Source organism: Typopeltis vanoorti, chromosome 7, assembly GCF_054136105.1.
Source record: "Typopeltis vanoorti isolate ZY-2024b chromosome 7, IOZ_Tvanoo_1.0, whole genome shotgun sequence".
In the NCBI taxonomy this organism is placed as follows: domain Eukaryota; kingdom Metazoa; phylum Arthropoda; class Arachnida; order Uropygi; family Thelyphonidae; genus Typopeltis; species Typopeltis vanoorti.
The window spans coordinates 102,006,656-102,029,385 of record NC_143555.1 but is presented as its reverse complement, the minus strand read 5'-3'; the positions used below and the strand labels follow the sequence as shown (position 1 = coordinate 102,029,385).

Here is a 22,730-nt window from a genome sequence, read left to right as displayed (position 1 = left end):
CTGGCAAGGTTCCAAGGGAGTGGAAAGAGGGTAACATATTTCCATCACATAAAAGTGACTCCAAGACAGAAGTAGCAAATTACAGACCAGTTAGTATACAATGGTTAAACATATTGGTGGTTAAAGTATTGGAAAAGTTGGTTAAAAGTAAAATTCAGGACTGAATGGATAGGAATATGATAGTGTATAGGGGGAAGTGTGGCTTTTTAAGAGGCAGGTCCTGCCTCAGTAATTTATTCACATTTTATAATAAAGTGACAACAGAATTGAATAAAGGAAAAGGCTACATCATGATACTGCTGGACTTTGCAAACACATTTGACAGAATACCAGATGGAAAACTTACATAAGTTGGAGCAAATGGGAATGGATATGAGGCATGGGGGGAAGGGGGGATAATGGCAGACATCAGGGCATGGTATATGGTGGAGTGGAATCAAGGTGAATCAGGGTGACTAGTGGAGTTTCCCAGGGCTCTATACTAGGACCACTGCTTTTTAATTTGTACATTAATGATATAGCAGATGATGTGGAGGGGGGGAGGGTATTCAGTTTGCTGATGATGCAAAACTATGGAGGGCAATTGTTGATAAAGATGATGTAGATATCTTACAGGATGATTTAAATAAATTGGCAGTATAGGCAAAGGACAATGATTGTCAATTCAGTGTTGTAAATGTAAGGTAATGCACTTCAGGTTGAAAAGATTACATTCTTCGTATCATATTGATGGTACTGGTTTAAAGGAAATTTATGAGGCTAGGGATCTGGGTTTAATGGTGGATAGAGATTTGAAATTCAGAGGACATATTGCAAAAGTTGACAAAATAGCTCAGAGGATTACTTGGATGCTGAAGAACACATTGGCAACTAAAGATAGGGAGGTTATTATTCCTCATTATAAGGCTATAGTTTAGCCACATGTTGACTATTGTGCACAGATTTGGTGGGGATCAGGAGGTGGTGGAGAGGATTCAGAGACAAATGACCAAACTGGTGACAGGTCTACAGAATGTTCCCCGTGAGGATAGATTGAGAGGTGTGTGGTTTGCAAAGTTTAGCTGACAGTTAGAGGAGAGAGGATATGATAGAAAGTTAGAAGTTATTAAGGGATTCTATAAGATTGACAAAAAGAAATTTCAGTACATTGGGAGTTGGAGGAAAACAAGGAGTCACTTGGAAGTTGTCTAAGAGTATGGTTAGTAAGGGTGTGTGCAGAATAGGTTCTTTACTTCAAGAGTAGTGAATGAGTTGAATAAATTGCTAGAGGCAGTTCTGAGCACCCCAACAGTGAATGGATTTAAGGAAATTTATGATAGGTATTGTATTAATGGATGCAATGGGTATTTATATGGGTACTCCATGGAGTCTTTTGACTCCATGGAGTACCCATATAAATAATAACAATGATTCAACAAGAAACTAACGAGCCATCATCAGTGCCAGGGTTCCACAAGATTCTGTTCTCACCAACCGTCTTCCTTCTATATAACAATGACCTACTTCAGTTGACCTCCAACCCAATACACAATTTTGCAGATAACAGCACATAGCATTCCTCCCTTTCATTTGATAAACCTTACTCTACACAAATCACTTCAACCTACAGAACATCAACCACCACTGCCCTCAATTCTGATCTCCGGGCCATCCTCCAATGAGGTTCAGATAACCTCGGCAATTTCAATGCTACCAAAATCTGGTTCTGCCTTATTTCTTGCAAAAAAGAACCATTTTCTCTTGTTATTATCTTTGACAACACTCAAATTTCTTGACAAGATGAGATTTCTCTTCTTGGAATCACCCTGACATCAAGTGTTTCCTGGCATAAACACATCACAACCATTGCATTCTCAGCTTCTAAAATACTAGGGTTTCTTTTTCACTCAAGACATTACTTCACTCTTAACAGCTGTTAACCTTATACAAATCACAAATCTGTCCGGCTATTATTACCTCTCTCGCATTTGGAGTGGGGTCCTAAGAGTTTGCTCAAAATGCTTGACTCAATACAGAGGAGGGCAATAAGATTGATTAATAACCCATCTCTTACCAACTCACTCCTCCCACTTTCACGCAGGTGTTTGGTTTCTGCAGTATGTGTATTCTATAAATATTTCTATGGCAAATGTTCATCTGAAATAGCATCCATAATTGCCCCACTCAGTACTAAGTCCATTTGAACATGTGCAGCTGCTTCCCAACATCCCTTCACAGTACACCTTGAAACCCACAGAATGTTTATAAATTAAAGATACCAAAAAATTATATACTTGGTTTAATCCTTTATCCAAGTAAGCAAACAGGTTTGCACCTAAACTATTTTCAGGACTTGTATATAGAAACTTATGACTTTACATCACTTGCCTTAGTATCCCATAATGGAAAGCACATATCCTTACAGGTATCTGTAATGCTATTCATTATGGGAAGGATCACTATCCAGACCAGTTTCGACCTTTGTTGAGGTCTTGTCAGTGAGAGCCAGACCCACAGGTGATACCAAGGTTGAAGTAATGCAGAAGTCATATTTTTCTATAGAGTTGCCAAAAGGTGTCACACCTTATTATTAGAATACTCTGGATTAGAAATAGTTGTTGGAAGTTTTTCCACTTGGTTATACTATAAATCAAAGATACCAAGAAATTATATACTTGGTTTAATCCTTTATAATCAAGTGTAAGCAAACAAGTTTGTGCCTGAACAATTTTCAGACCCAAAACTGGTCTGGTAGTGACTCTTCCCATAATGCATAGCACTATACATGCCCGTAAGGATATGTGCTTTGCATTATGGGATACTAAGGCAAGTGATGTGAGGTCATAAGCTTTTATATACAAGTTGCCCCAGTCCTGAAAATAGTTCAGGTGCAAACTTGTTTGTTTATACTTGGATAAAGGATTAAACCAAGTATATAATTTCTTGGTATCTTTAATTTTTAGTATAACCAAATGGAAAACTTCCAACTACAGAATGTTTTTTCCTCCTCCTTCATCTCTGCTACTGATGTATTACAGAACAGTCTTTCTCTTTATGTGTTTCCAAAGGAATACAATATACAGACATTTAAATCAAATGTAAACAAGTTTCTCCTTTCCCAACACACTATCCATGCATTGTACTAATGTACTATAGGTTGATTAACCAACTTCTGATATATAGGCTCAACATCAGTGCATCAGCATAATCACAAGGTAAACTTAAAACAAATAACATTAATCTTATTTACCGAGCTCTGCTACATGCCAGAGTGCAATCTAATTTTATTACAAAATAAAATGATTGAATGACATAGCATTATGTCATTCAATCATAGGATAGTATCTGCTCTCCAGCCAAAAGACTGTGTGTTCGAATTCCACCGTGGGCATGGATGTTTGTGATTGTAAAAACACTAGTGGTGGCAGTCGGCAGTAGATGGCATTGGTGTAGATGATGAAGGTAGTTGCGGTTGGTGGAGATGAAGAGTTGTAGAGTTGGTAACCTCCCTCGATGAGTCATTGGATTCCCTGGAGGTGTTATGTAATAATAATAATAATTATATATTTAAAAAAAAAAAAAGAAAACTCCAGAAATAAAATCTCCTGGTTACCATCCATGAAAGATAAATACCTCCTCTCCCCATTCGTCTCTGGTGTTTACCAGGTTCAATGTGATTGCCTCTGCTTGTTCTTTGGATAAAAGGTTATTTGGCTGAAAAAATAACTCCAGGAACACCAATCTTACATCAACAACAGTAAGTCTGAAAAATCTGGTCTTGCACAGTATAGAATGGACATAATATCCTCTGGTTCAATACTCGCCTTTTATATCAGTGCCAGTTTAGATTTGAATGATTATCGAATGCTGAAGCACTTCTACACCATCCATACTTAAATTGAATGACTGTCTATCCATTGTCAAGATTTGGAGGAGTCTCTTCCTCATAAATAGCAAGCAACAGCATGCTTCTGTCATTTCCTGCCTTTTTTAATATATGATGCTGTCATTCAATCATTTTATTTATTTAATTTTTATTACTCTATTGTATTTCAAGTTAATTATTTTAAATTTAGTTTTAGCTTTAATTACAATCTCATTTTATTTTGTAATTACCCATTTGGCAGCACTCCAGCACAATTGCTCAATTCTGTAAATAGGATTAATGTTTTCTTTGTTCTAGCTTCCCATTATAGTTTAGCATAAATTAAAGATACCAAGAAATTATAAACTTGGTTTAATCCTTTATCCAAGTGTAAGTAAACAAGTTTGTGCCTGAACTATTTTTAGGAATAAAAATAGTTTAGTTCTTTCCCCAGTCCTGAAAATAGTTCAGGCACAAACATGTTTGCTTACACTTGGATAAAGGATTAAATCAAGTTTATAATTTCTTGGTATCTTTAATTTATAGCATAACCAAGTGGGAAAAACTTCCAACAACTTTCTTAATCCAGAGTATTTTAATAATAATTTCATATGGTGATTCAACGGACGTGAGCCCCTATTATGGGGAGGTACGGCACCACCTCAATTCCAACCTATTTTTTTTATTCAGGCTTGGGACCGGCATAGCTGAAAATTCAGACCTATGGCTGGAGAGATCGTCTTAGATATTCCTGACTGTATTCGTGTGTGTATGGGGCCGGTTTGCGTGTTTGCGGGATGAAAAACCCCAGCAAAACTTGGGAGAAAAACTCTGCTGTCCATGCCCAAAACTGGCTAACTTGGCTATGGCTGAGGAAGATACTTAAGCTTCTCTCGTCGTCGGGAATCTAACCTAGGACACTCCTTCCCCAGGCATATGGTTGCAAAGCATAAAGCCACTAGGCTAACTGCACAGACAGTATTTTAATAATAAGGTGTGACACCCACCAGTTTAATAATGTGTGTGGCTCCCATTGATGAGACCTCAATAAAAGTTGAAACTGGTCTGAGTAGTGACCCTTCCCATAATGCATAGCATTATACATGTCTGCAAGGAGATGTGCTTTGCATTATTATGGAATACTAAGATAAGTGATGTCTTTATATGAGTTGCCCTAGTCCTGAAAATTTAATTTATAGCTTAATCAATTGGGAAAAACTTCCGACAACTTTATTAATCCAGAGTATTTTAATAATAAGGTGTGACACCTTTTGGCTACTCATATATGAAAATATGACTTCTGCATTACTTCAACCTTAGTACCACCTGTAGGTCTGGCTCCCACTGATGAGACCTCAATAAAAGTTGAAACTGGTCTGGATATTGACCCTTCCCATAATGCATAGCATTATACATGTCCGTAAGGAGATGTGCTTTGCATTATGGGATACTAAGGCAAGTGATGTCTTTATATGAGATACCTCAGTTCTGAAAATAGTTCAGGTGCAAACTTGTTTGCTTACACTTGGATAAAGGATTAAACCAGGTTTATAATTTCTAAAAAGTTTGGTGTCTTTAATTTATAGTATAACTAAGTGGAAAAACTTCCAATTACATTATGGTTATGCTGATATACTCATGGCTGATTAGTTTTTGACCAAAATATTTGCATTAATTATAAAATTATTCTTTATTTTTGTGAATATTTGTGTCTAATAATCCTCATTCTTAGGCCATCAACTCTATTCCATAAGTCAAAACGGAATTGTATGCCAAGTTTTTATAAGTGGATAGTGAACCTTTTCATACTGCATTGCTGTATACAAAGCTGGAAAAAGTGTGCTGTTCATTATGGGATACTAGGAAATTTGATATGAAGTCATCTGTCTCTATGCTTCATGTGTTTATATATGATTGGGTAAAGGACAAAACAAATGTATAATTCCAAGTATGAATTATAAAAATGCTATAACAATTTCAGGTAGTGTTTCTCAGACACACGTTAAATGCCATGCCTGAAAAAAATCTTGAATTATAGTCATTTTCTAATAGAGATGTAGATAAATTTCAAACATGGAAATTGGACTATGAGACTATTTGTGCATGTGGTCCATGGAAAGTTCTAGTAAGAAACTTTTTTGAAGCATTAGAAAGAGCAACTAATATAAAGAAAAATCTTGTTCTTGTTGAAGGCCTAAACAACAGAATTAGGAAATGAATCCTAGTTATGTAGAAATGTATGGGAAAATTTAGAAAAAAGACAAGTCTTAATACTCCAGGATTGCTTCTCAGAATGGGGCTAGTTGTTACTTACACCATGTTCCAACATAAAAATTGAAATAGGAAGTTACCCTGCATGCCGCTATTGAGCAGGATAAAAATGAATATGCCACTAAAAAAAATTTTCTACTGTTTTGAAATGAATCAGTCAAACAACTCTCAGTGCAGAGTTCATAATTTTCATTTGTGAATCAGTTACCAAATACTCAAATATTAATTTAATAGGAAAATAGTGAAAAGGTTTGAAAACAAGGATTAAACTTTGAGGCCCACTAACAAAATCTCAAGAGAAGCATGTAGTGGAATTTTTTTTTCAAAGATAAAAAATAATCTGTATACTGATCCCAGGAAGATAAAAGAAGCTTATGAAAAGAAAAAAATCATACAGAAAATTTCCAGGTAGTAAGTCGGCGGGTATACTTCTAAATAAATAGAAAACACAAAATCTGAGTTTTGTGTAAAAGTATGTAAACAGAGGTTCTGGAAATATTTTGGAAAGAATATAGAAAATATAAAGGTGATAAGATGTTTTTGGAGGTTAGAAAGTGAGAAAAGAGTTTACCACAAAAGAATCAAAGATCACAGAGAGTGATATAAAAAAAACTGAAAAGATATTTGGTGTGATTACTTTGAAAAATCATTGTAGTTAACTCGAATGTTTAAAGAAAATAAACCTCTTTAAGCCTGAAGTTTAAAGAGGGCTGGAATAGATGATATTTGATCTACATTGCTGATATTTATGTGGTGGTATAAAAGTTTTGTATTGGCTGTTCTTCATAATTTGGAGGACTTGGCCAAAAGTTTAAATTTGAGATGACTGGAGCAGATTCTCATCATACCAGTTTATGAAAAAGGAAAATAAAATTTTCAATTTGATACTATCTTTATCATCTGATTCCTTTTACATATCCTGCAGAACTTGCAAACTTCATGATATTTATCTTTTATATTTTTATCAAAGTCTTCTGTTACTTTTGTTTAACTACTTTTACACAACTTTTGTACATTTTTCTCTATATTATCTTTATACACCTGCTCTGACTGGCTTGCTAGGGACTTTTGATATGCCTTCTTCTTTTTTCAGAATTTTTTCTTTAAATTATTGAGTCCAGCATGAAGTGTGGATTTGTCTGTCCTTGCAAACAACTTCATCACATACCTCCCTGGCTAAATTTTTTTCCCTCCCACTGAGTCTGCTATGTTTGAATTTGTTTTAAAACTCATTGATATTTCCTCCAATAGTATTATATATTTGTATGTACTATTCACTTATGAAAACTGTTTGATGATTCTTTTTAAAATTCTTGCATATTGTTCTTTTTGATAATCATTTTCATCCTGCTCAAAACTAAACGGTGATTACTTTTTTTTATATTTTTACCAAAATCTTCTGTGACTTTTGTTTAACTACTTTTACACAACTTTTGTACATTTTTCTCTGTATTCTCTTTGTACACCTGCTCTGACTGGCTTGCTAGGGACTATTGATATGTCTTCTTTTTTCAGAATTTTTCCTTTAAATTATTCTAGGTTATCCTTGCTCCTGAACCAGCATCAAGATATCACTATCAAAAATAACAACTGATAAGACTTATTTCTCTCTCCACCTGAATTTATACACATCTTTTTGTTGGAATATGGTATTTATAATGCCCCGGACATAAACACCACAGGTACTTACCATTATTATTATAGTAATAATTTTTTTTTTTTTATCCCACACACAAGAGGTATAAAAACCTATAACACATCAGTGCCATATGAGGCGCAGATGAGTGCTGAGAAAGAAGAAATCTGTTGGCATTCTTAAGGAGCTGTAGGTTGTTAAACACTTCATGAGGAAATCTGTTCCTGAGGACAGAGGCAAATGGAATAAATGAGGAAGAGGAGAAGCAGGTTTGATGAGTTTGCAGCTGCATTGTAAAGGGAACATCCCTTCTTCTGCTCTTGTTTTAACATTCCTAACAGTAAGTGGAAGAGTGATGTTTGCCAGTTCACCAGAGTAGTGACCATGGAAATACCTTAGAAGAGAGACAGAGCTGAAACATTGCATCTGTAGATAGAGGTTGAAGTGAACCTATGAGGGAAGGATCATCTATGAGCTGAATTACTCTCTTCTGCCAGCATCAGGAATTTTTAAGGAGGTTTTAGGTGTGCCACCCCAAATGTGTGTACAATATTCTAAGGATGGGCAGATTTGGGATTTATATAGGTTTAGTAGTGGGCAGATGTAAAATAGCTTCTTGAACAGGAAAAAAATGCCTAGTTTTTTAGAAGCTGAGAAAGCTATTGATGTGATGTGTTTGTGCCAAGAGAGAGAGAGAGATTAGAGGTAAATGAGAGTCCAAGAAGAGAGTTCATCCTGTCTGGTGATGTGTGTATTACTGAGGCTCAGGGAAGGTAGGCCGAGATTCCTTTTCCAAGAGAAAAGGCAAAACTGTGTTTTGGCAGCATTGAAGGTGACTAGGTTATCCTTGCTCCCACTGAAGGATGGTATGGAAATCAGTGTTTAAGGCACTAGTTGCAGATTGTGATATAAGGGATGGGTGGAGAGTGCTATCATTGGCAAAGCTATGGATAGGATTTGTAGAAATTGAGAATAGGTCATTTATACCAGGATGGTCTGAAAAGTTCTTGGCCTAACAATGAAAAAAAAACAAATTTATAATTGCGAAATTATTTTTATTTTTCAACATAATCTCCCTTAAGACTAATACATTTATTCCAGCGATGCTCCAGCACCATTATCCCATCCCTGTAGTGGTTCTCAGTAAGATCTGCAAAATACCCCTCTACAGCTGCAATCACCTCTTGATTTTCGAAGAAAAACGCTGACCAGAGAGGAAGAGTTTTAGTTTTGGGAAGAGATAGACGTCAGAGGGAACCAAATCTGGGGAATAGGGTGGATGTTCCAACAATTCATAGTGCAGATCCCGTAATTTTCCCTTTGTGGGCAGGTGCATTGTCCTAATGAAAGATGATTTTTTTTCTTCTGCAAACCGGGTCTTTTTTCACGAATTTTTTCATCTAGTCTGGTTAAAAGATCAGAATAATATTCCCCGGCTATTGTTTTACCCTTTTCAAGATAATAAACAAAATGCCTTTAGCATCCCAAAACACCGATGCCACGATCTTTCCTGCTGATGGAACTGAATCTGTCTTTGGCGCTGAACAACCAGCTTCTGTCTGCTGTTTGGATTCTGGTGTGTAATGGTGAATCCATGTCTCATCCATAGTACTCAATTGATGCACAAAATTAGTTTTATTCTTGTTAAAACGCTCAAAGCACTGTTCAGAGATTTTCATGCGAGTGTGTTTTTGATCTGCTGTGAGCAAGCGCAGCATCCATCTTGTGCAAAGCTTTTTCATTTGCAATTCTTCATGCAAAATATATCCTACACATTCTTTTGAAATGCCTATAGTCTCAGCAATTTCATGTACTTTGACTCGCTGGTCACCATATCGTGCACTTGATCAATGATTTCTGGAAGGATGTCCAAAAAGTGTTGTTACACACTTTGGACGTCCTTCCAGAAATCATCTTCAAGGCTGGTACGGCCACGTTTAAACTCGGCAGCCCATTTCTTAATTGTCGAAAACGAAGGAGAAGAGTGCCCATAAACTTTTATGAACTTCGAATGAATTTCTTTTGGCATTAAACCTTCTTTTACAAAGAATTTTATAACCACACTATACTCAATTTTATCCATTTCAAGTGATACAGATAACACTTTTGCTTCAGACAGCTGTATAAAACAAATTACTTGATAGAATGCAATTTCACATGGATGCTTATGACAGATGTACCAACTTAGGAAAAAAAAAAATCGTGCCAGTAGTGTTGCCATCTATGGTCGAGGCCGGGAACTTTTCAGACCACCCTTGTATATATAAGAGAAAGAGGGTAGGTGAGAACAGAACCCTGAAGTACTCCTGCATTGGTGGCAAAGCTCAAAGAGAGAGTGTACCATCCACCATGACACTCAGTGAATGACCAGAGAGAAAGCAGGCTATCTAGACATTTCCAAGGCTTTCGATTTTTCACGTTTCTCCAAACCATTCCATGGCATGTGTCCAGTGGTGAGTGATGTAGGCTAAGATATTAGCCATGGATCTGGATTGGCAGAATCCATACTGGTGGTTGCTGATTAACTGGTGAGCTTCTAGGTAGTGATGAAGTTGACTATTGATAACTTTTTCCATTATTTTGGAGAGGATTGAGGTGTTGGCAATTGGTTGGTAGGTTTTTTTGGAATGGGTGGGATGTATGTTAGTTTCCATGAGATGGGATAGGTGCCAGCTGAGTATAGAAGATTGAGAGATATAGGGAACAGATGTTAACTCTGGAGCACAATGTTTAAATACAATAGGAGAGAGATGCCACTGGGACCAGGCGACTTTGTAGTATTCAGGTTGTTTAATATTTTTGTCTTTTTACCAACACAGGAAGCATATGGTGCTCATTTGCTGGTATGGAAGGAGATAATTTGCCTTCATCATCTATGCAGGAGTTGCAGAAAAAGAGTGATGCTAACATTTTATTGCATGTTCTACATAGGCTGAGTATGAAGCTTGGATTCTTGATGCAAGCCACCTACAGTAAGCTGAACTTTTTTCTTCAACTGTTTTCATACATCTTCTGTTGAACTAGAGCTTGGAAAGCAGACAGGAATTTTGGATGGAATGAGAGATGAATGCCTTCATGCCACTGAAGACGATTTCTGTGACTTGCTCAGTGCATGTGTCTGTGTCAGAAGAGTGGAAGCAATAGTCATGCCATGTGAAAGAAGAGTAGTAGTTCTGGAGATCATCTCGCTGTAGTGCCAGGGGACATGGGGTTGGATGTGGTCAGAGGAGGGACTTTCTGTGAGACTGGAAACTTGCACTGGATTGTAGTCTGAGTTGCTGAGAGGGGAGAGGTAACTTCTACAGTATGTTTGGAAGGAAAACCAGATAAAAAAAAAGATCAAAGATATTGGAAGAGTGAAGGGGATTATCTGGAATTTGGGTAGGTAGTTGCATGATTTGCATAGATTGTTGCTTATAGCAAAGATGTCTGCATAATGTCTGGCTTGATCTGTAGTGTTGGAGAATGTGAGCCAGTTGAAGTTGTGGACATTCAAGTTACCTAAGATGATGACTTCATTGTTTTAGGTAGCTGGATTGTAGATGGTCTAGTTTCATGGAGAGGAAGGTGAAAAGGCCTTTGTGGTTTTCAGAGTTTGGAGCTCAGTAAATGCAGCAGATGAATTTTACTAAATGGAGCAAGGAAACCTAACCAGAGGAGGTCATAAGCAGGAGATTCTACATTTGTCACTATGTGGCAAGCAGTGTTAGAATGTACAAAGGCACAGGTGCCACCTTTGTGACAAAATGAATCATGAAGAGTATATTTTGGGCATTGAAGGTGAACTGTTGTTGATGTAACTGTAATTTGAGTTTCTGTTAAGAGAAGGTCTGGTTTTGGGTGTCTGTAAATGGTGATGAACATCATTTATGTTGGAATTTATGCTGTGGAAATGTTTTTTTTTTTTTTTTTTTATAGGGATCATGGTAAGTTTAGATATTGTGTTTGGTTTGAATAGTTTGGATGAATTGGTTGTTGAGGGAGATTTATTATGTTCACAATGTTGTCATCATTGTTTGTCTGATTCATTTATCATTTTTGGTTTGTTATTAAATGAAAAGAAAGAGTGGTGGGATGCAACCAGTCTCCTTGCCATTCCATAGCCTCGACATTTCCTCCCACATACCACTACTCGGACTCCATCACCAGGCATAACCTGGCAGAGTATGTAGCAGCAGGATTATGTTTCAGTTGACCTGGAAGCCTCCTGACTCATTACTGACTGGTTTGGGCCCGTATACTATTTGGCAGCCACCCTGCATTACCCTCGAAATGAAGGATGGTGTGTCTCTAAGTATGTTAGTCATTCCCCTGAAGGGGTATCACACTGCATGGAGAAAGGGGGGGGGGTCAGAACCCCTGTTCTGGTGGCCAAATAAGCAGGATGGTGGTGTTTCACTGGGTAATGAAGGTCATCTACCACTTTCAATTTCCTCCAACTAGGAAGATATCCTTTTGCAGCAGGAATGTTTGCTGCAAACACCAAAGCTCCTTTTATGGATAGTTATTCATTTCCTAAAATGCTGTCTATTTAACCCTTTTTCTTTATATCAGCTGCATTTTCTAATGACTTGAAAAATTCCTCTAGTCTTCCTTAAAGAAACTTTTTTGAGCCTAGACACAAATAAGTCTTGTTCATTCCCAATTTTGAAATTTTCTCACATCACTCTACTTGAAATCATCTGTCATTCAAGAAGTTTATATTGTCCATGTTAATGATAAATGTTATGGCCATGCCTTCTTTCTTTGATCATTGATCAATTTTGCCTGAATATAACAACTTATATTTATTATTTAGTCAAATTTCACCTGTTTTAGTGATCTTTGTCTCTTTAACAGAATTATGTTGACATGCTACTACTCTGATTCTTCTCTTAGTTTCACTTCTTTTCCATTGATATTTCTTGTGGTGATGGTGTGCCTATCTTCTGCTATACTGATGCTAAGTTTGAGTTTATTGAAAATTTTTAATAATAATAATAATAATAATTTTGCATATTCTAGCTAGTTTGCCTGTTTGGTGGAAGAAATTCCCTGCTTCCTTTGTATGAGACTGGTTAACTCACCTTCATTTTAAAAACCTCTTATAATGTGATTCCTGATGTCTTTCTAATGGAAAGATGTTTATCATGCCTGGTTTTCCAGCTGCATGGTGATACAGTCATGGTGATTGTAAAGTCTACTTCTGTTTGGTTGGGATATGCTATTATTATTGGGTGAAAAGATTCATCCTATAAGACCTCACCTTCTCTGTCACTGGCCAGCTGTTCAAGGTATGTTGTCAGTTCTTTCTTCATTCCAGAACTCAGACATTGCAGATGCTCTGATACAACATTGTCTGTATTGGATAAGGCACCTTCACCATTGCTGGTTCTGTTCAAGAACTTTACTGATATAGTGATCATTCACTTCTTGTTTTATGCTGTGCATAAATATATCAACATTTGGACATGATATGCTCTATAATCTTTATACAGCATACTCATGTCCAAATGAAGGTAATGTTGCCATGGTAGCATTTATATCCTTGCATACTTTAAGACATAATCATATTCAGCTAGGTAAACTATCTCTGATATTCTAGTGTATAGGTGGAGCATATTGTATGAATGGCTGTAAGTATATTAAACAGAATGCTGCTTTCCTTGTCAATGAAATCTCTTACTATTTCTATCATTCTCTTCTGCATATTTGTTACATGCTAAATTTTGTAGCAAAACTAGGTGCTACATGTATATATCAATTTAAATGTGAATACCCAGTGTGTTGGCACAGTCAGCTTATGACTCAGGGTAACAAAATTTCAAATAGATCCAAAACAGCCATGTAGTTATTATTGAAACTTATACATGTATTAAAATAAATGATATAATTACTCACTTCCTACAATAAGAATAGCCATATTTTAAATGCAGAGGTTCATAATACATGTGAGTTAGTATTTTAAATTTACAGTAATTAATTTTTTTTTTTATATATATATATATAGTCCTGTTACTAATGCCTGGAAAGGAGGTGTTATGCTTTCACAAGATCCAGAATTTTCAAAACTGATTGTTACCAAGAAGCAGTATGATGAGAATGGAATAACATTTTGCCTTGAGAAATTTGATCTATGAGATGTTTAGTTTATAACTTAAAAGTTGTCGTGTTTAGGTGTAGAAATATTGATTTGTATATAATAAATTCTACTTTTATATGTATTAAATGGTAAAATCATATGTTTCATACATTGGCTGAAAATCGTTTATAAAACCTAAATATAAATCCTAAACATAAGCAGCCTGTATTCATTGAGTTTGGTTTACTTCATCTTTCCAAGCCAAAATAGTTCTCTCTCTCTCTCTCTCTCTCTCTCTCTCAGTGCATTAGTCGAGAAGGTGAACCCCAAGGATCTGTCCTTATTCAGTAATCAGTAGTATCCATGAAACTATTGTCATTCATGAATTATTGAAAAATAAATGGACCAAACCATTGATCATCTTACTGCATGAACATTGGCCAATAAATTTTCAGCAGCAATTAATGTTTTTCTGCACTTTAATTCACCACCCTGATCTTCAACCTAACCTAGAACTAAGGGTAAGCTAAACTCTTCTTCCATTGATAGCAGAAACAAAATTCCTGGACTCATTTTAATAAAAAGCTAATGTCCTTACCACCCACACATATCAACTGAAGGTAAAATGCAGGTGAAAACTGGACCTGAACCTTCCTTGTATATGCATTTTCTACTTCCTCCTGGAACAGACAGCTAACCCGTTCTACCTCTGCTTACTCTTATCTGCTCTGGTTGGGCTAAAGATGGACACACACACCTCTGCTAGACGAGCACATATCAAGAATCCTTAGTATCCTAGATGTTGGAATCCATTCAATACTTACTAGAATACACAGGGATCCAACACCTGTGATACTGTATTACTTATTACCAAATGGTTGGATTCCATATGTCACATTTCCCCTCAACATCCAAAAAACTGAGTTTACATTCTCATTTTTGCTTTAGTATGAACTAAAAATAAAATTCCTGCTAGACTACTTTGGACAGACATCTTTTATTTGTGTCAGAAAATTTTCTACAAGTCAAACTTGGATTCATCTCATTGTAGATGTTGGTGTAAGACATAATGCAAAGATACCATTTATCATGATGTTGTACACATAACTAAACATATTCCAGCCTGTCACATATACATCCCAATGTAGGGTTTCTCCTTGTCAAAAATCAGAAACTTTGTGTTAAGTTTTGTGCTAGTCTATACAAACAATCATCAAACATAATATCTAATATCACCACAGCATAATATCTAATTAGATCCCATTTGGAGTGTATTTCTTAGAATTGAACTACATAATATAGAGTTAAAACATGTGGAAGGGAGTTCATCAAGTTCATCTGCAGATTCAACAACTTATCTTATATAAGAATTCTAAGAATTGTATTCCAGTGGGATGTTGGATCTCTGATCACAGTACAGTCAGGAAAAATGAAATGGTAGACACTACAACTCCCCTTCTTTCTGTCAGCTTACCTAACTGATCAGATCTGTATGCTGTAAACAGCCAATAAGATAAAAGATACTATTCCAATGACAAAGGGAAACTAAATAAATTCAAGAATACTCAGGTAGTCCATTCCACTTAGTCACCAAAGCAAGGGAGTCACTGTTATTGCCTATTCTTATGGCAGGTTAATGTGAACATTCTGCAACATGATTTTGTTTGTGCTGCACTTAATAAAATATTCCTATTTCTGTAGACTTTTATTTTTACTTTTTATTGGAACTCTTTAATTTTCATTATGGTAAATCTTTCTCTACTCATGTCCAAGAAACATAAGCAAACAGCAGTGAATCAGTAAGAAATCTGCAGTGAAACTAACTTTTTAGTAAATACATAGACGAATGTATTCACGTTAGTTGTAACTATGGATAGCATTCTCATTTCTTTAAAACTGGAGTTTAAGTAGTTCTGTGGATAATTAAATGTCCTTTGTCTGGTCATCTATATTATCTTAGTCAGGCTGCTTTCATCTGTGTGAGAGCCATAATAAAACTTTAACACGGGCCACTGTATCGGTCTTTTTGAGTTCTTGTAACAGTTCTGTACAGCATGGAAAGTAATGAAAATTCATGCATAATGTGTTGAATACCTTACAATTACTGTGAATATTAAGCTGTTAAATGTTGCTGTAATGTCAATGATGTACAACTCTTGTTACCACCTGAGTATCAATTCTTGCTTGGTCCAAATCACTTACCTTAGCTTTCTGGCCATGATTACGTGCAGTACTTTTTATAAACTTTTTTCTTCCAGATATTTATTTTAAAAAATCTCTCTATATATAATAAAAACATAGGATCAATAAATCATGCACAAAGTGGTTTAATGTTGCATGAGCACCAATGCAAAGAACTACAACCTGAAGCAGAGTTTTGTACCAACTTTTCACCACAGAGAAAGGACAGTATTGAAAAAAGAAGGAATTACTTCTTGCTACAAGGATCTCCATTTAGTTTTTTTTTTTTTTTTCATATTATGGTTCATATTAGCAAAATTACCATATTTTCCGGTGTATAAGACGCACTTTTTTACCTTAAAAATTCATCTTAAAAATGGGGTTCGTCTTATATAACGAAGGTAAAGATTGTTTCCTCTTTTCAAAGTCATACGCACTCCCTTTTATGTTCCAAGATCTTTGCAGGCGGTTAATGGTGCAATCAAATTGATGCGTGACCTTCATGTGACTTCTAGTGCGTCATTGGCTAAGAACGTGGAGTCCCTATTCAAGTTTCATAATATCTTATCCGGGTAATCAGTTACCGATGTTTATCAGTATTGAGTTGATGTGTTAAGATATTTTATGTTCAGTTTGATATTTCCCCGTAGATTTTAGTGATGGAAAAAACAGGCGACATTCATATTCTTCAAGTTACAAATTGCAGGTTGTAAAATATGCAGAAGAACATGGGAATAGGGAAGCTGAAAGACATTTTGGACCTCCGCCTACAGAAAAAATGATTAGAACTTGGCGTGGTCAGAAGGAGATTTTGTACAATTTGCATAATGAAAAGTGCGCAGAACGTGGAAAAATTGCAAAGTGGCCAGAACTAGAGACCGAAGTTTTGAAATGGGTGCAAGAAAATTGGCAAAATGGCATTACCATTTCGACAAAAATGATTCATACACATGCAGTCAAAGTAGCCTGTGAGCGTAACATTGAAGATTTTAAAGGTGGTGCATCATGGCGTTACCGTTTCATGAAACGCAGTGGACTTTGTATGCGTACGAAAACAAAAATCAGTAAAAAAATGCCAAAAGAATATGAAGACAAAATTATTTCTTTTCATAAATATGTGATTCAACATCGAAAAAATTACAATTTTGAAATGGTTTAAAGTTTAAGTTTTTTCCAGAAAATTGTATCAAATTTCTTGGGTGCATCTTATAAAAGTCCGCACGGTTAGCCTAGTGGCTATGCGCTTCGCAACCATATGCCTGGGGAAGGAGTGTCCTAGGTTCGATTCCCGTCGGTGATGTGAGGAGCTGAAGGATCTTCCTCAGCCATAGCCAAGTTAGCCAGTCTTGGGCGTGGATAGCAGGATTTTTTCCCCAGTTTATTCTGGGGTTTTTCATCCCGCAAAAGCAGATAAACTGGCCTTGAGAACTTAGCACTACAGGCCATAGGATACACCAGGGCATAGGGCTGACCACCTTATCCTGTAAACGGAGTGAGGTCCGATGATCAATGGACCCTCGACACCGCAAGGTAAAAGAGGGTATAAAGAAGATGAGATGAGATGGGTGCATCTTATACATAGGAGCGTCTTATACACCGGAAAATACAGTAATACATTGCAATGAGTAGTAGCTAGCAGTAATAAAAATAAATTAATAAATAAATAACACGTTTCAGCTCACATTTGTGTTTTAAAAAAAAAAAATCAGCTAATGCCTTTTTTATTCCTGTATAGGGAGTAGGCAAGGCCATTTCAGCCCTATTTAGCTCAACAGTTGCCACCATCTCATGGTCTTTAACACAATATATTTGATGTCTGAAATAATGTGGGTTCTACGGTCAATTTTCTTGAGTTTATGGGTTTTTTCTCCGTGTTTCCAGGAGAAAAAACCCGCTTGCCCGTGCCAGAGATCGACTAACTTGGGAACCGGTCTATAAAAGGCTTAGAAAAATTTCCTCTAGTCACTGACTAAATTCGAAAGCAAGTCTTCTTTCATGCAGTCAAGCCATGGTGTGCAAATGCCACATTTACTGAGCTACAAAACGGCTCTGAAAAAAAATTATTAATGAGAAAAATGGCACTTCATCATCAATTTCTGATATTGATCCACAAGAGTTGTACAAGATACTGATTGTACTATGTGATTAACTTTATATCATTACTAATTTCCTATCAGCAATTTTTCTTCCAATCAATCTTGTCAGATCTGTAATAATGTAAGATCATACATTTTGGTCTTTTAAGGCACTGTTAATTACATCAATCCATTTAGATTTCTTCTTCTTTCTATTTAAGTGATCATACCACAAGTTCCCTCCTCATATCTTCATTTTTCCTATGATTTTGCCATGGATGCCATCGGCTCACTCCCTTAGTTTTTTCCAGTATTCCCATGTCTGTGATCCTAGTCTTTGAGAAATGTTTTATTCCTAATTTAATTCTCAAATCCAGAAGTTAAAATCAGTTTAAATACTATCTTGTACACTAGTTTATTGTTCTAATTTCTTTCTTTCTTATTCCATATAAATTTATTCAAACTGGCTCCTCTTCATACCAGATTTGATTATTCTGATATCTATTTCCAGAATTAATTTGCCATTTCAACTCAAAATGGTACCCAAATAGTTGAAATATTTTACTTATTCTGTGGAGTTTGTCATATTTATATGTATTTCCACTTTCCACACATAAACATAGCAAACATCAGCTAGTATAATTCTTAACTCTTTAACTAACCTTATTTAGGAGTACATCGTCATCATCTGCATAAAATAAAGAGTTAAGTTTTCATACTGGCTTGGGCATTGCCTAGTAAACAAGGATCCCCCCCCCCACACACACACACACCGTTTTTGTCAGTGAACTAGGGTAAATTGTGAAAAGTCGACTACCAGACCAACTTAACATTTAGCAGAGCTCAAGGTTGGAACCATAAATGTAAAAAAGCATCAACAGAAGAGAAATAAAAATAGCAGAAGAATTGGATAAGTACCATATCAACATATTAGGTGATACTGAAACAAATAAGTACCATATCGACATATTAGGTGATACTGAAACAAAGAGGACCAAAACAAGTGAAATTTTTCTGAGCAACAAATACAAGATGTTATATTGAGGCAATAATGAACATGGAAAAGGAGGAATTGCTATAGTATTCAGTACTGAATATGAGAATGATCTTCTTGAATAACAGGCAATATCAACCAGAATTATTTTAGCAAATATCAGAATGGAGAACCGGACTTATTTGCATCTGTGTTCCCACAGAAGGTGGGAACAAATTCTTTCACTAAGGAAAAAGTGGAAGAATTTTTTGAGGCATTAGAGAAGGCATCTAAATGAAGGTTACAGATCTAAACAGCAGAAGAGGAAATGATTACCAGATGTATAGAAATATTTTGGAAAAATTTGAAGAAAAGAGCAAAGCTAATAACAATGGTAAGCACCTGCTGAATTTCTGTTCAGCACATAGACCAGTTATTACAGACATCATGTTCCAACATAAAGATGTACACAAATTCACATAGAGAGAATATTCAAGAAATAAGTCTCAATGACTGGGTTATTGTTGACAGTGATGTCTTCACACTGGTTCAGGACATGAGTATACTAAGGATTTGAAATTGGAAATGATCACTGTTTAGTTTTGTGCACCATAAAATTGAATATTATATTGAAAAGAAGAGTGTGTAAGAAATTTTAAAAAAGAATCAAAGTTGAGCAGCATTCAGAGGTGAACTGTGGACTGAAAATAAATGTCAGACCAAACTGTCAAGATTCAGTGGCAAATCCTAAAGAAAACATTGATTGATCATCTGGTGAGGTTTTCTGCAATTATGGAAAAATCAGGACCGTGGTGAACTAAGAAAGTTAGATGCAGTCAAGGAAACCAGTAAAAAAGTTTATCAAAAGTTCCAGGCAAATAAGTCAGCTTGTACTATGAGAAAATACAGAATAAAATCTTAGAATGTAAAGTACTATGTAAAAGTAGTTAAACAAAAGTCATGAGATGACTTTGGTATCATGATGATGGCAAAATATTTTGAAGGCTATTGGTAAAAAAAAAAAAAAAAAAAAAAAAAGCTTAGAAATGGAAGAAAGAATAAGGAATCAGAGAGGACAAAGGTAAAATGAAAACTAAAGATAAACATATTCTAGATATCTGGAGTATTGTTTTGGGAGATTGCTAAATGAAACAAGCAGTAATAGCACGATGGTAGAAAACTTCAGAAGAAATGAAATCAGGAGTACTTATCAATACTTTAGAAAAAGAAATCGAAAGCCTGAAATGTAGAGGCAGGTGAAGTACATGATATTTGACTAAAATGCTCAAATATGGAAGTATGAAAGTTTTACACTAGCTACATTGCATAATTCAGTAGGTCTGGTCAGAGTTAAATTTCAGATGGGTGGAGGAGAGCTTTCATAGTACTCATCTGTAAAAAGAGAAAACTGTGAGAATTACAGATGAATTTCCATAGTGAGTGTACTATCTGGTAAGATTTATGCAAAGTATACTTGAGAAAAGGCTAAGAGAAACTTAAAGAACAACAAGCTGAATTTAGGTCAAATATAGGTTGTCAGGATCAAATTTTCACTTTTAGGCAAATAACTGAGAAATCATGGGAATATAACAAATCTGTATCTAAGTTTTGTGGATATGGTGACTTCCAAGAGAAAAGCTGCTTAAAAGTATTGTAGAAAAAGGTTGAAAAGATTGCATACTGTGTATCATATTGATGCTGTTGGATTACTGGAAATTAACAAAGCTAGTGATCTGATATGTGGAGTTTACATGAAATCCTCTCTCCTCCCAAAGCTGTTAGCTTTTTTTTATCCCACACATGAGAAACAGAAAAGCCTGTAGCACATCAGTGTCATAGAGGCAGGTGAGGATTGAGAAAGAAGAAATTGGTACCATCATTCTATATTTTGACATTGAGTCTTGACAAGTAACAGACTGATTTGGAGGAAAATTGTAGATAGGAAATTAATAATGATGTAATTTTTTTTCATGTAGTACTATCATATCCTGTACACCCCTTGAGGGTACATGGCAGGAATTTGATGATGATGAAATTGGTTGATATTTTCTTGGAGAGTTGGAGGTTGTAGTTGAGAAACATTTCATGAGAAAGGCTGTTCCAGAGGAAAGAGATAGATGGAATAAATGAGAAAGAGAAGTAGGTTTGACAGTTGCTGCTGCTGCCTTTGTTTTAACAGGTCCAACAGAAACACAGGAATTGATAGCTGCCTGTTCACTGCAGCAGTGACCATGGAAGTATTTATAAGAAGAGATACAGAGCTGAATCTGTGAGATAGATTTGAAGTGAGTCTGTAAGGGAGGGATCTTTTTTTTTTTTTTTTTGATCCGAACTGCTCTCTTCTGGACAGCATTGAGAATTTTTAGAAAGGTTTTAGATGTGTCACCCTAAACATGGGAACAATATTCTAAGGATGGGTGGATTTGGGATATCGGGATTCATCCACCCAACTACTACTTACTCTATAGAGTAAGTAGCTGGGTTGATTGAAAAATAGTATCTTAAGTGAAGAATGCCTACTTTTTTAGAGGCAGTGTAGGCTGTTGATATGTAGTATTTATGCCAGGAGAGGCTGAAGTAAATGTCAGACCAAGCAGAGAGAGCAATCTGATCCTGTCTAGTGATTTGTGTATTACTGAGAGTAAGAGAATGCGAGTTGAAATTTACGAAGTGTGATAGGTTTACCAAAGGAGGACAGTTTTAAGAGCAACAGCATATGTTTCTCTGAACCTTTCCATAGCACATGTCCAGTGATGGATGATGAGATTAGCAGAATCCATACTGGACCTAGAGGTCCAGTATGGATTCTGCTAGTGGAGGTGACTGTTGATGACTTTCTCCATTATTTTGGTGAAGATTGAGATGCTGACAATCAATTGGTTGTTGGACAGTAGACTTTTATCTCCCTTCATAAATAGGTTGGATATATATGCTTGCTTCATGCATTGGGATAAGTGCTGGCTGAGTGTAGTGTCAAAGTTGTGTAGTATTCGATTTTTTTTTTAAATCTTTTTTTGCTCCTTAAATAGGGTCATCCCACTTGGAGATACAGAGTTGTGGACATTAAGATCTCCTAGAAAAATGACTTCACTATTTGAATAGTTGGAATGCAGAAGGTCAAGGCTTGTGGATAGAAAGGTGTAGAGGTTAGAGTGGTTTTCAGAATTTGTAATGTAGTAAATACAGCAGATGAATGTTATTGAATGGGAGAAGGAAATCTACCTTGAGCCAGAGAAGGTCAAAAGCATGGGGTTTCTGAATTAGGTGTCCTTTGGCAGTGTTGGATCTCATGAAGGCACAGATGCTATCCTTGTGGCAAAACAAATCACGAAGTGTGTGTGTGATTTGAACATTGAAAGTGGAGTGTGGTTGAGCAATTTGGGTTTCTTTGGAAAGTAGGATAACTTGTCTGGATGTATGTAAGTGATGATAGACATCATTTATGCCATGGATTTGAAAGTGAGATTTTAATTCAATTGCAGTGACACTATCAATGTTAGTTGCATGTTTCATTATTAATTATGAATGTAGTGAAGGAATAAAGTAAGGACATGCAGTAAGAGGATCCTTTTGGGCATGCCACTCATACAGAGAATGACTGTTCTCCTTGTCTTAATTGGCCTTGACACTTTCCACCAAAGAAGCTTTTGTGGAAACAGGCCACACTACATGAAGACAGGAATGACTTG

The 22,730-nt window shown here is 36.0% G+C and overlaps 1 protein-coding gene across 1 annotated transcript in view; it reads left to right on the top strand.

The window, feature by feature from the left end:
- Positions 1-13,959, top strand: part of Arp6 (Actin-related protein 6) — a 213,155-nt gene extending 199,196 nt beyond the window's left edge. Inside the window, exon 11 of the mRNA XM_090396053.1 lies at positions 13,741-13,959. Within this exon, the coding sequence (XP_090252179.1) occupies positions 13,741-13,870 (130 nt within the window). The 3' untranslated portion in view covers positions 13,871-13,959. The remainder of the gene's footprint in view (positions 1-13,740) is intronic.
- Positions 13,960-22,730: the final 8,771 nt, after the last annotated feature.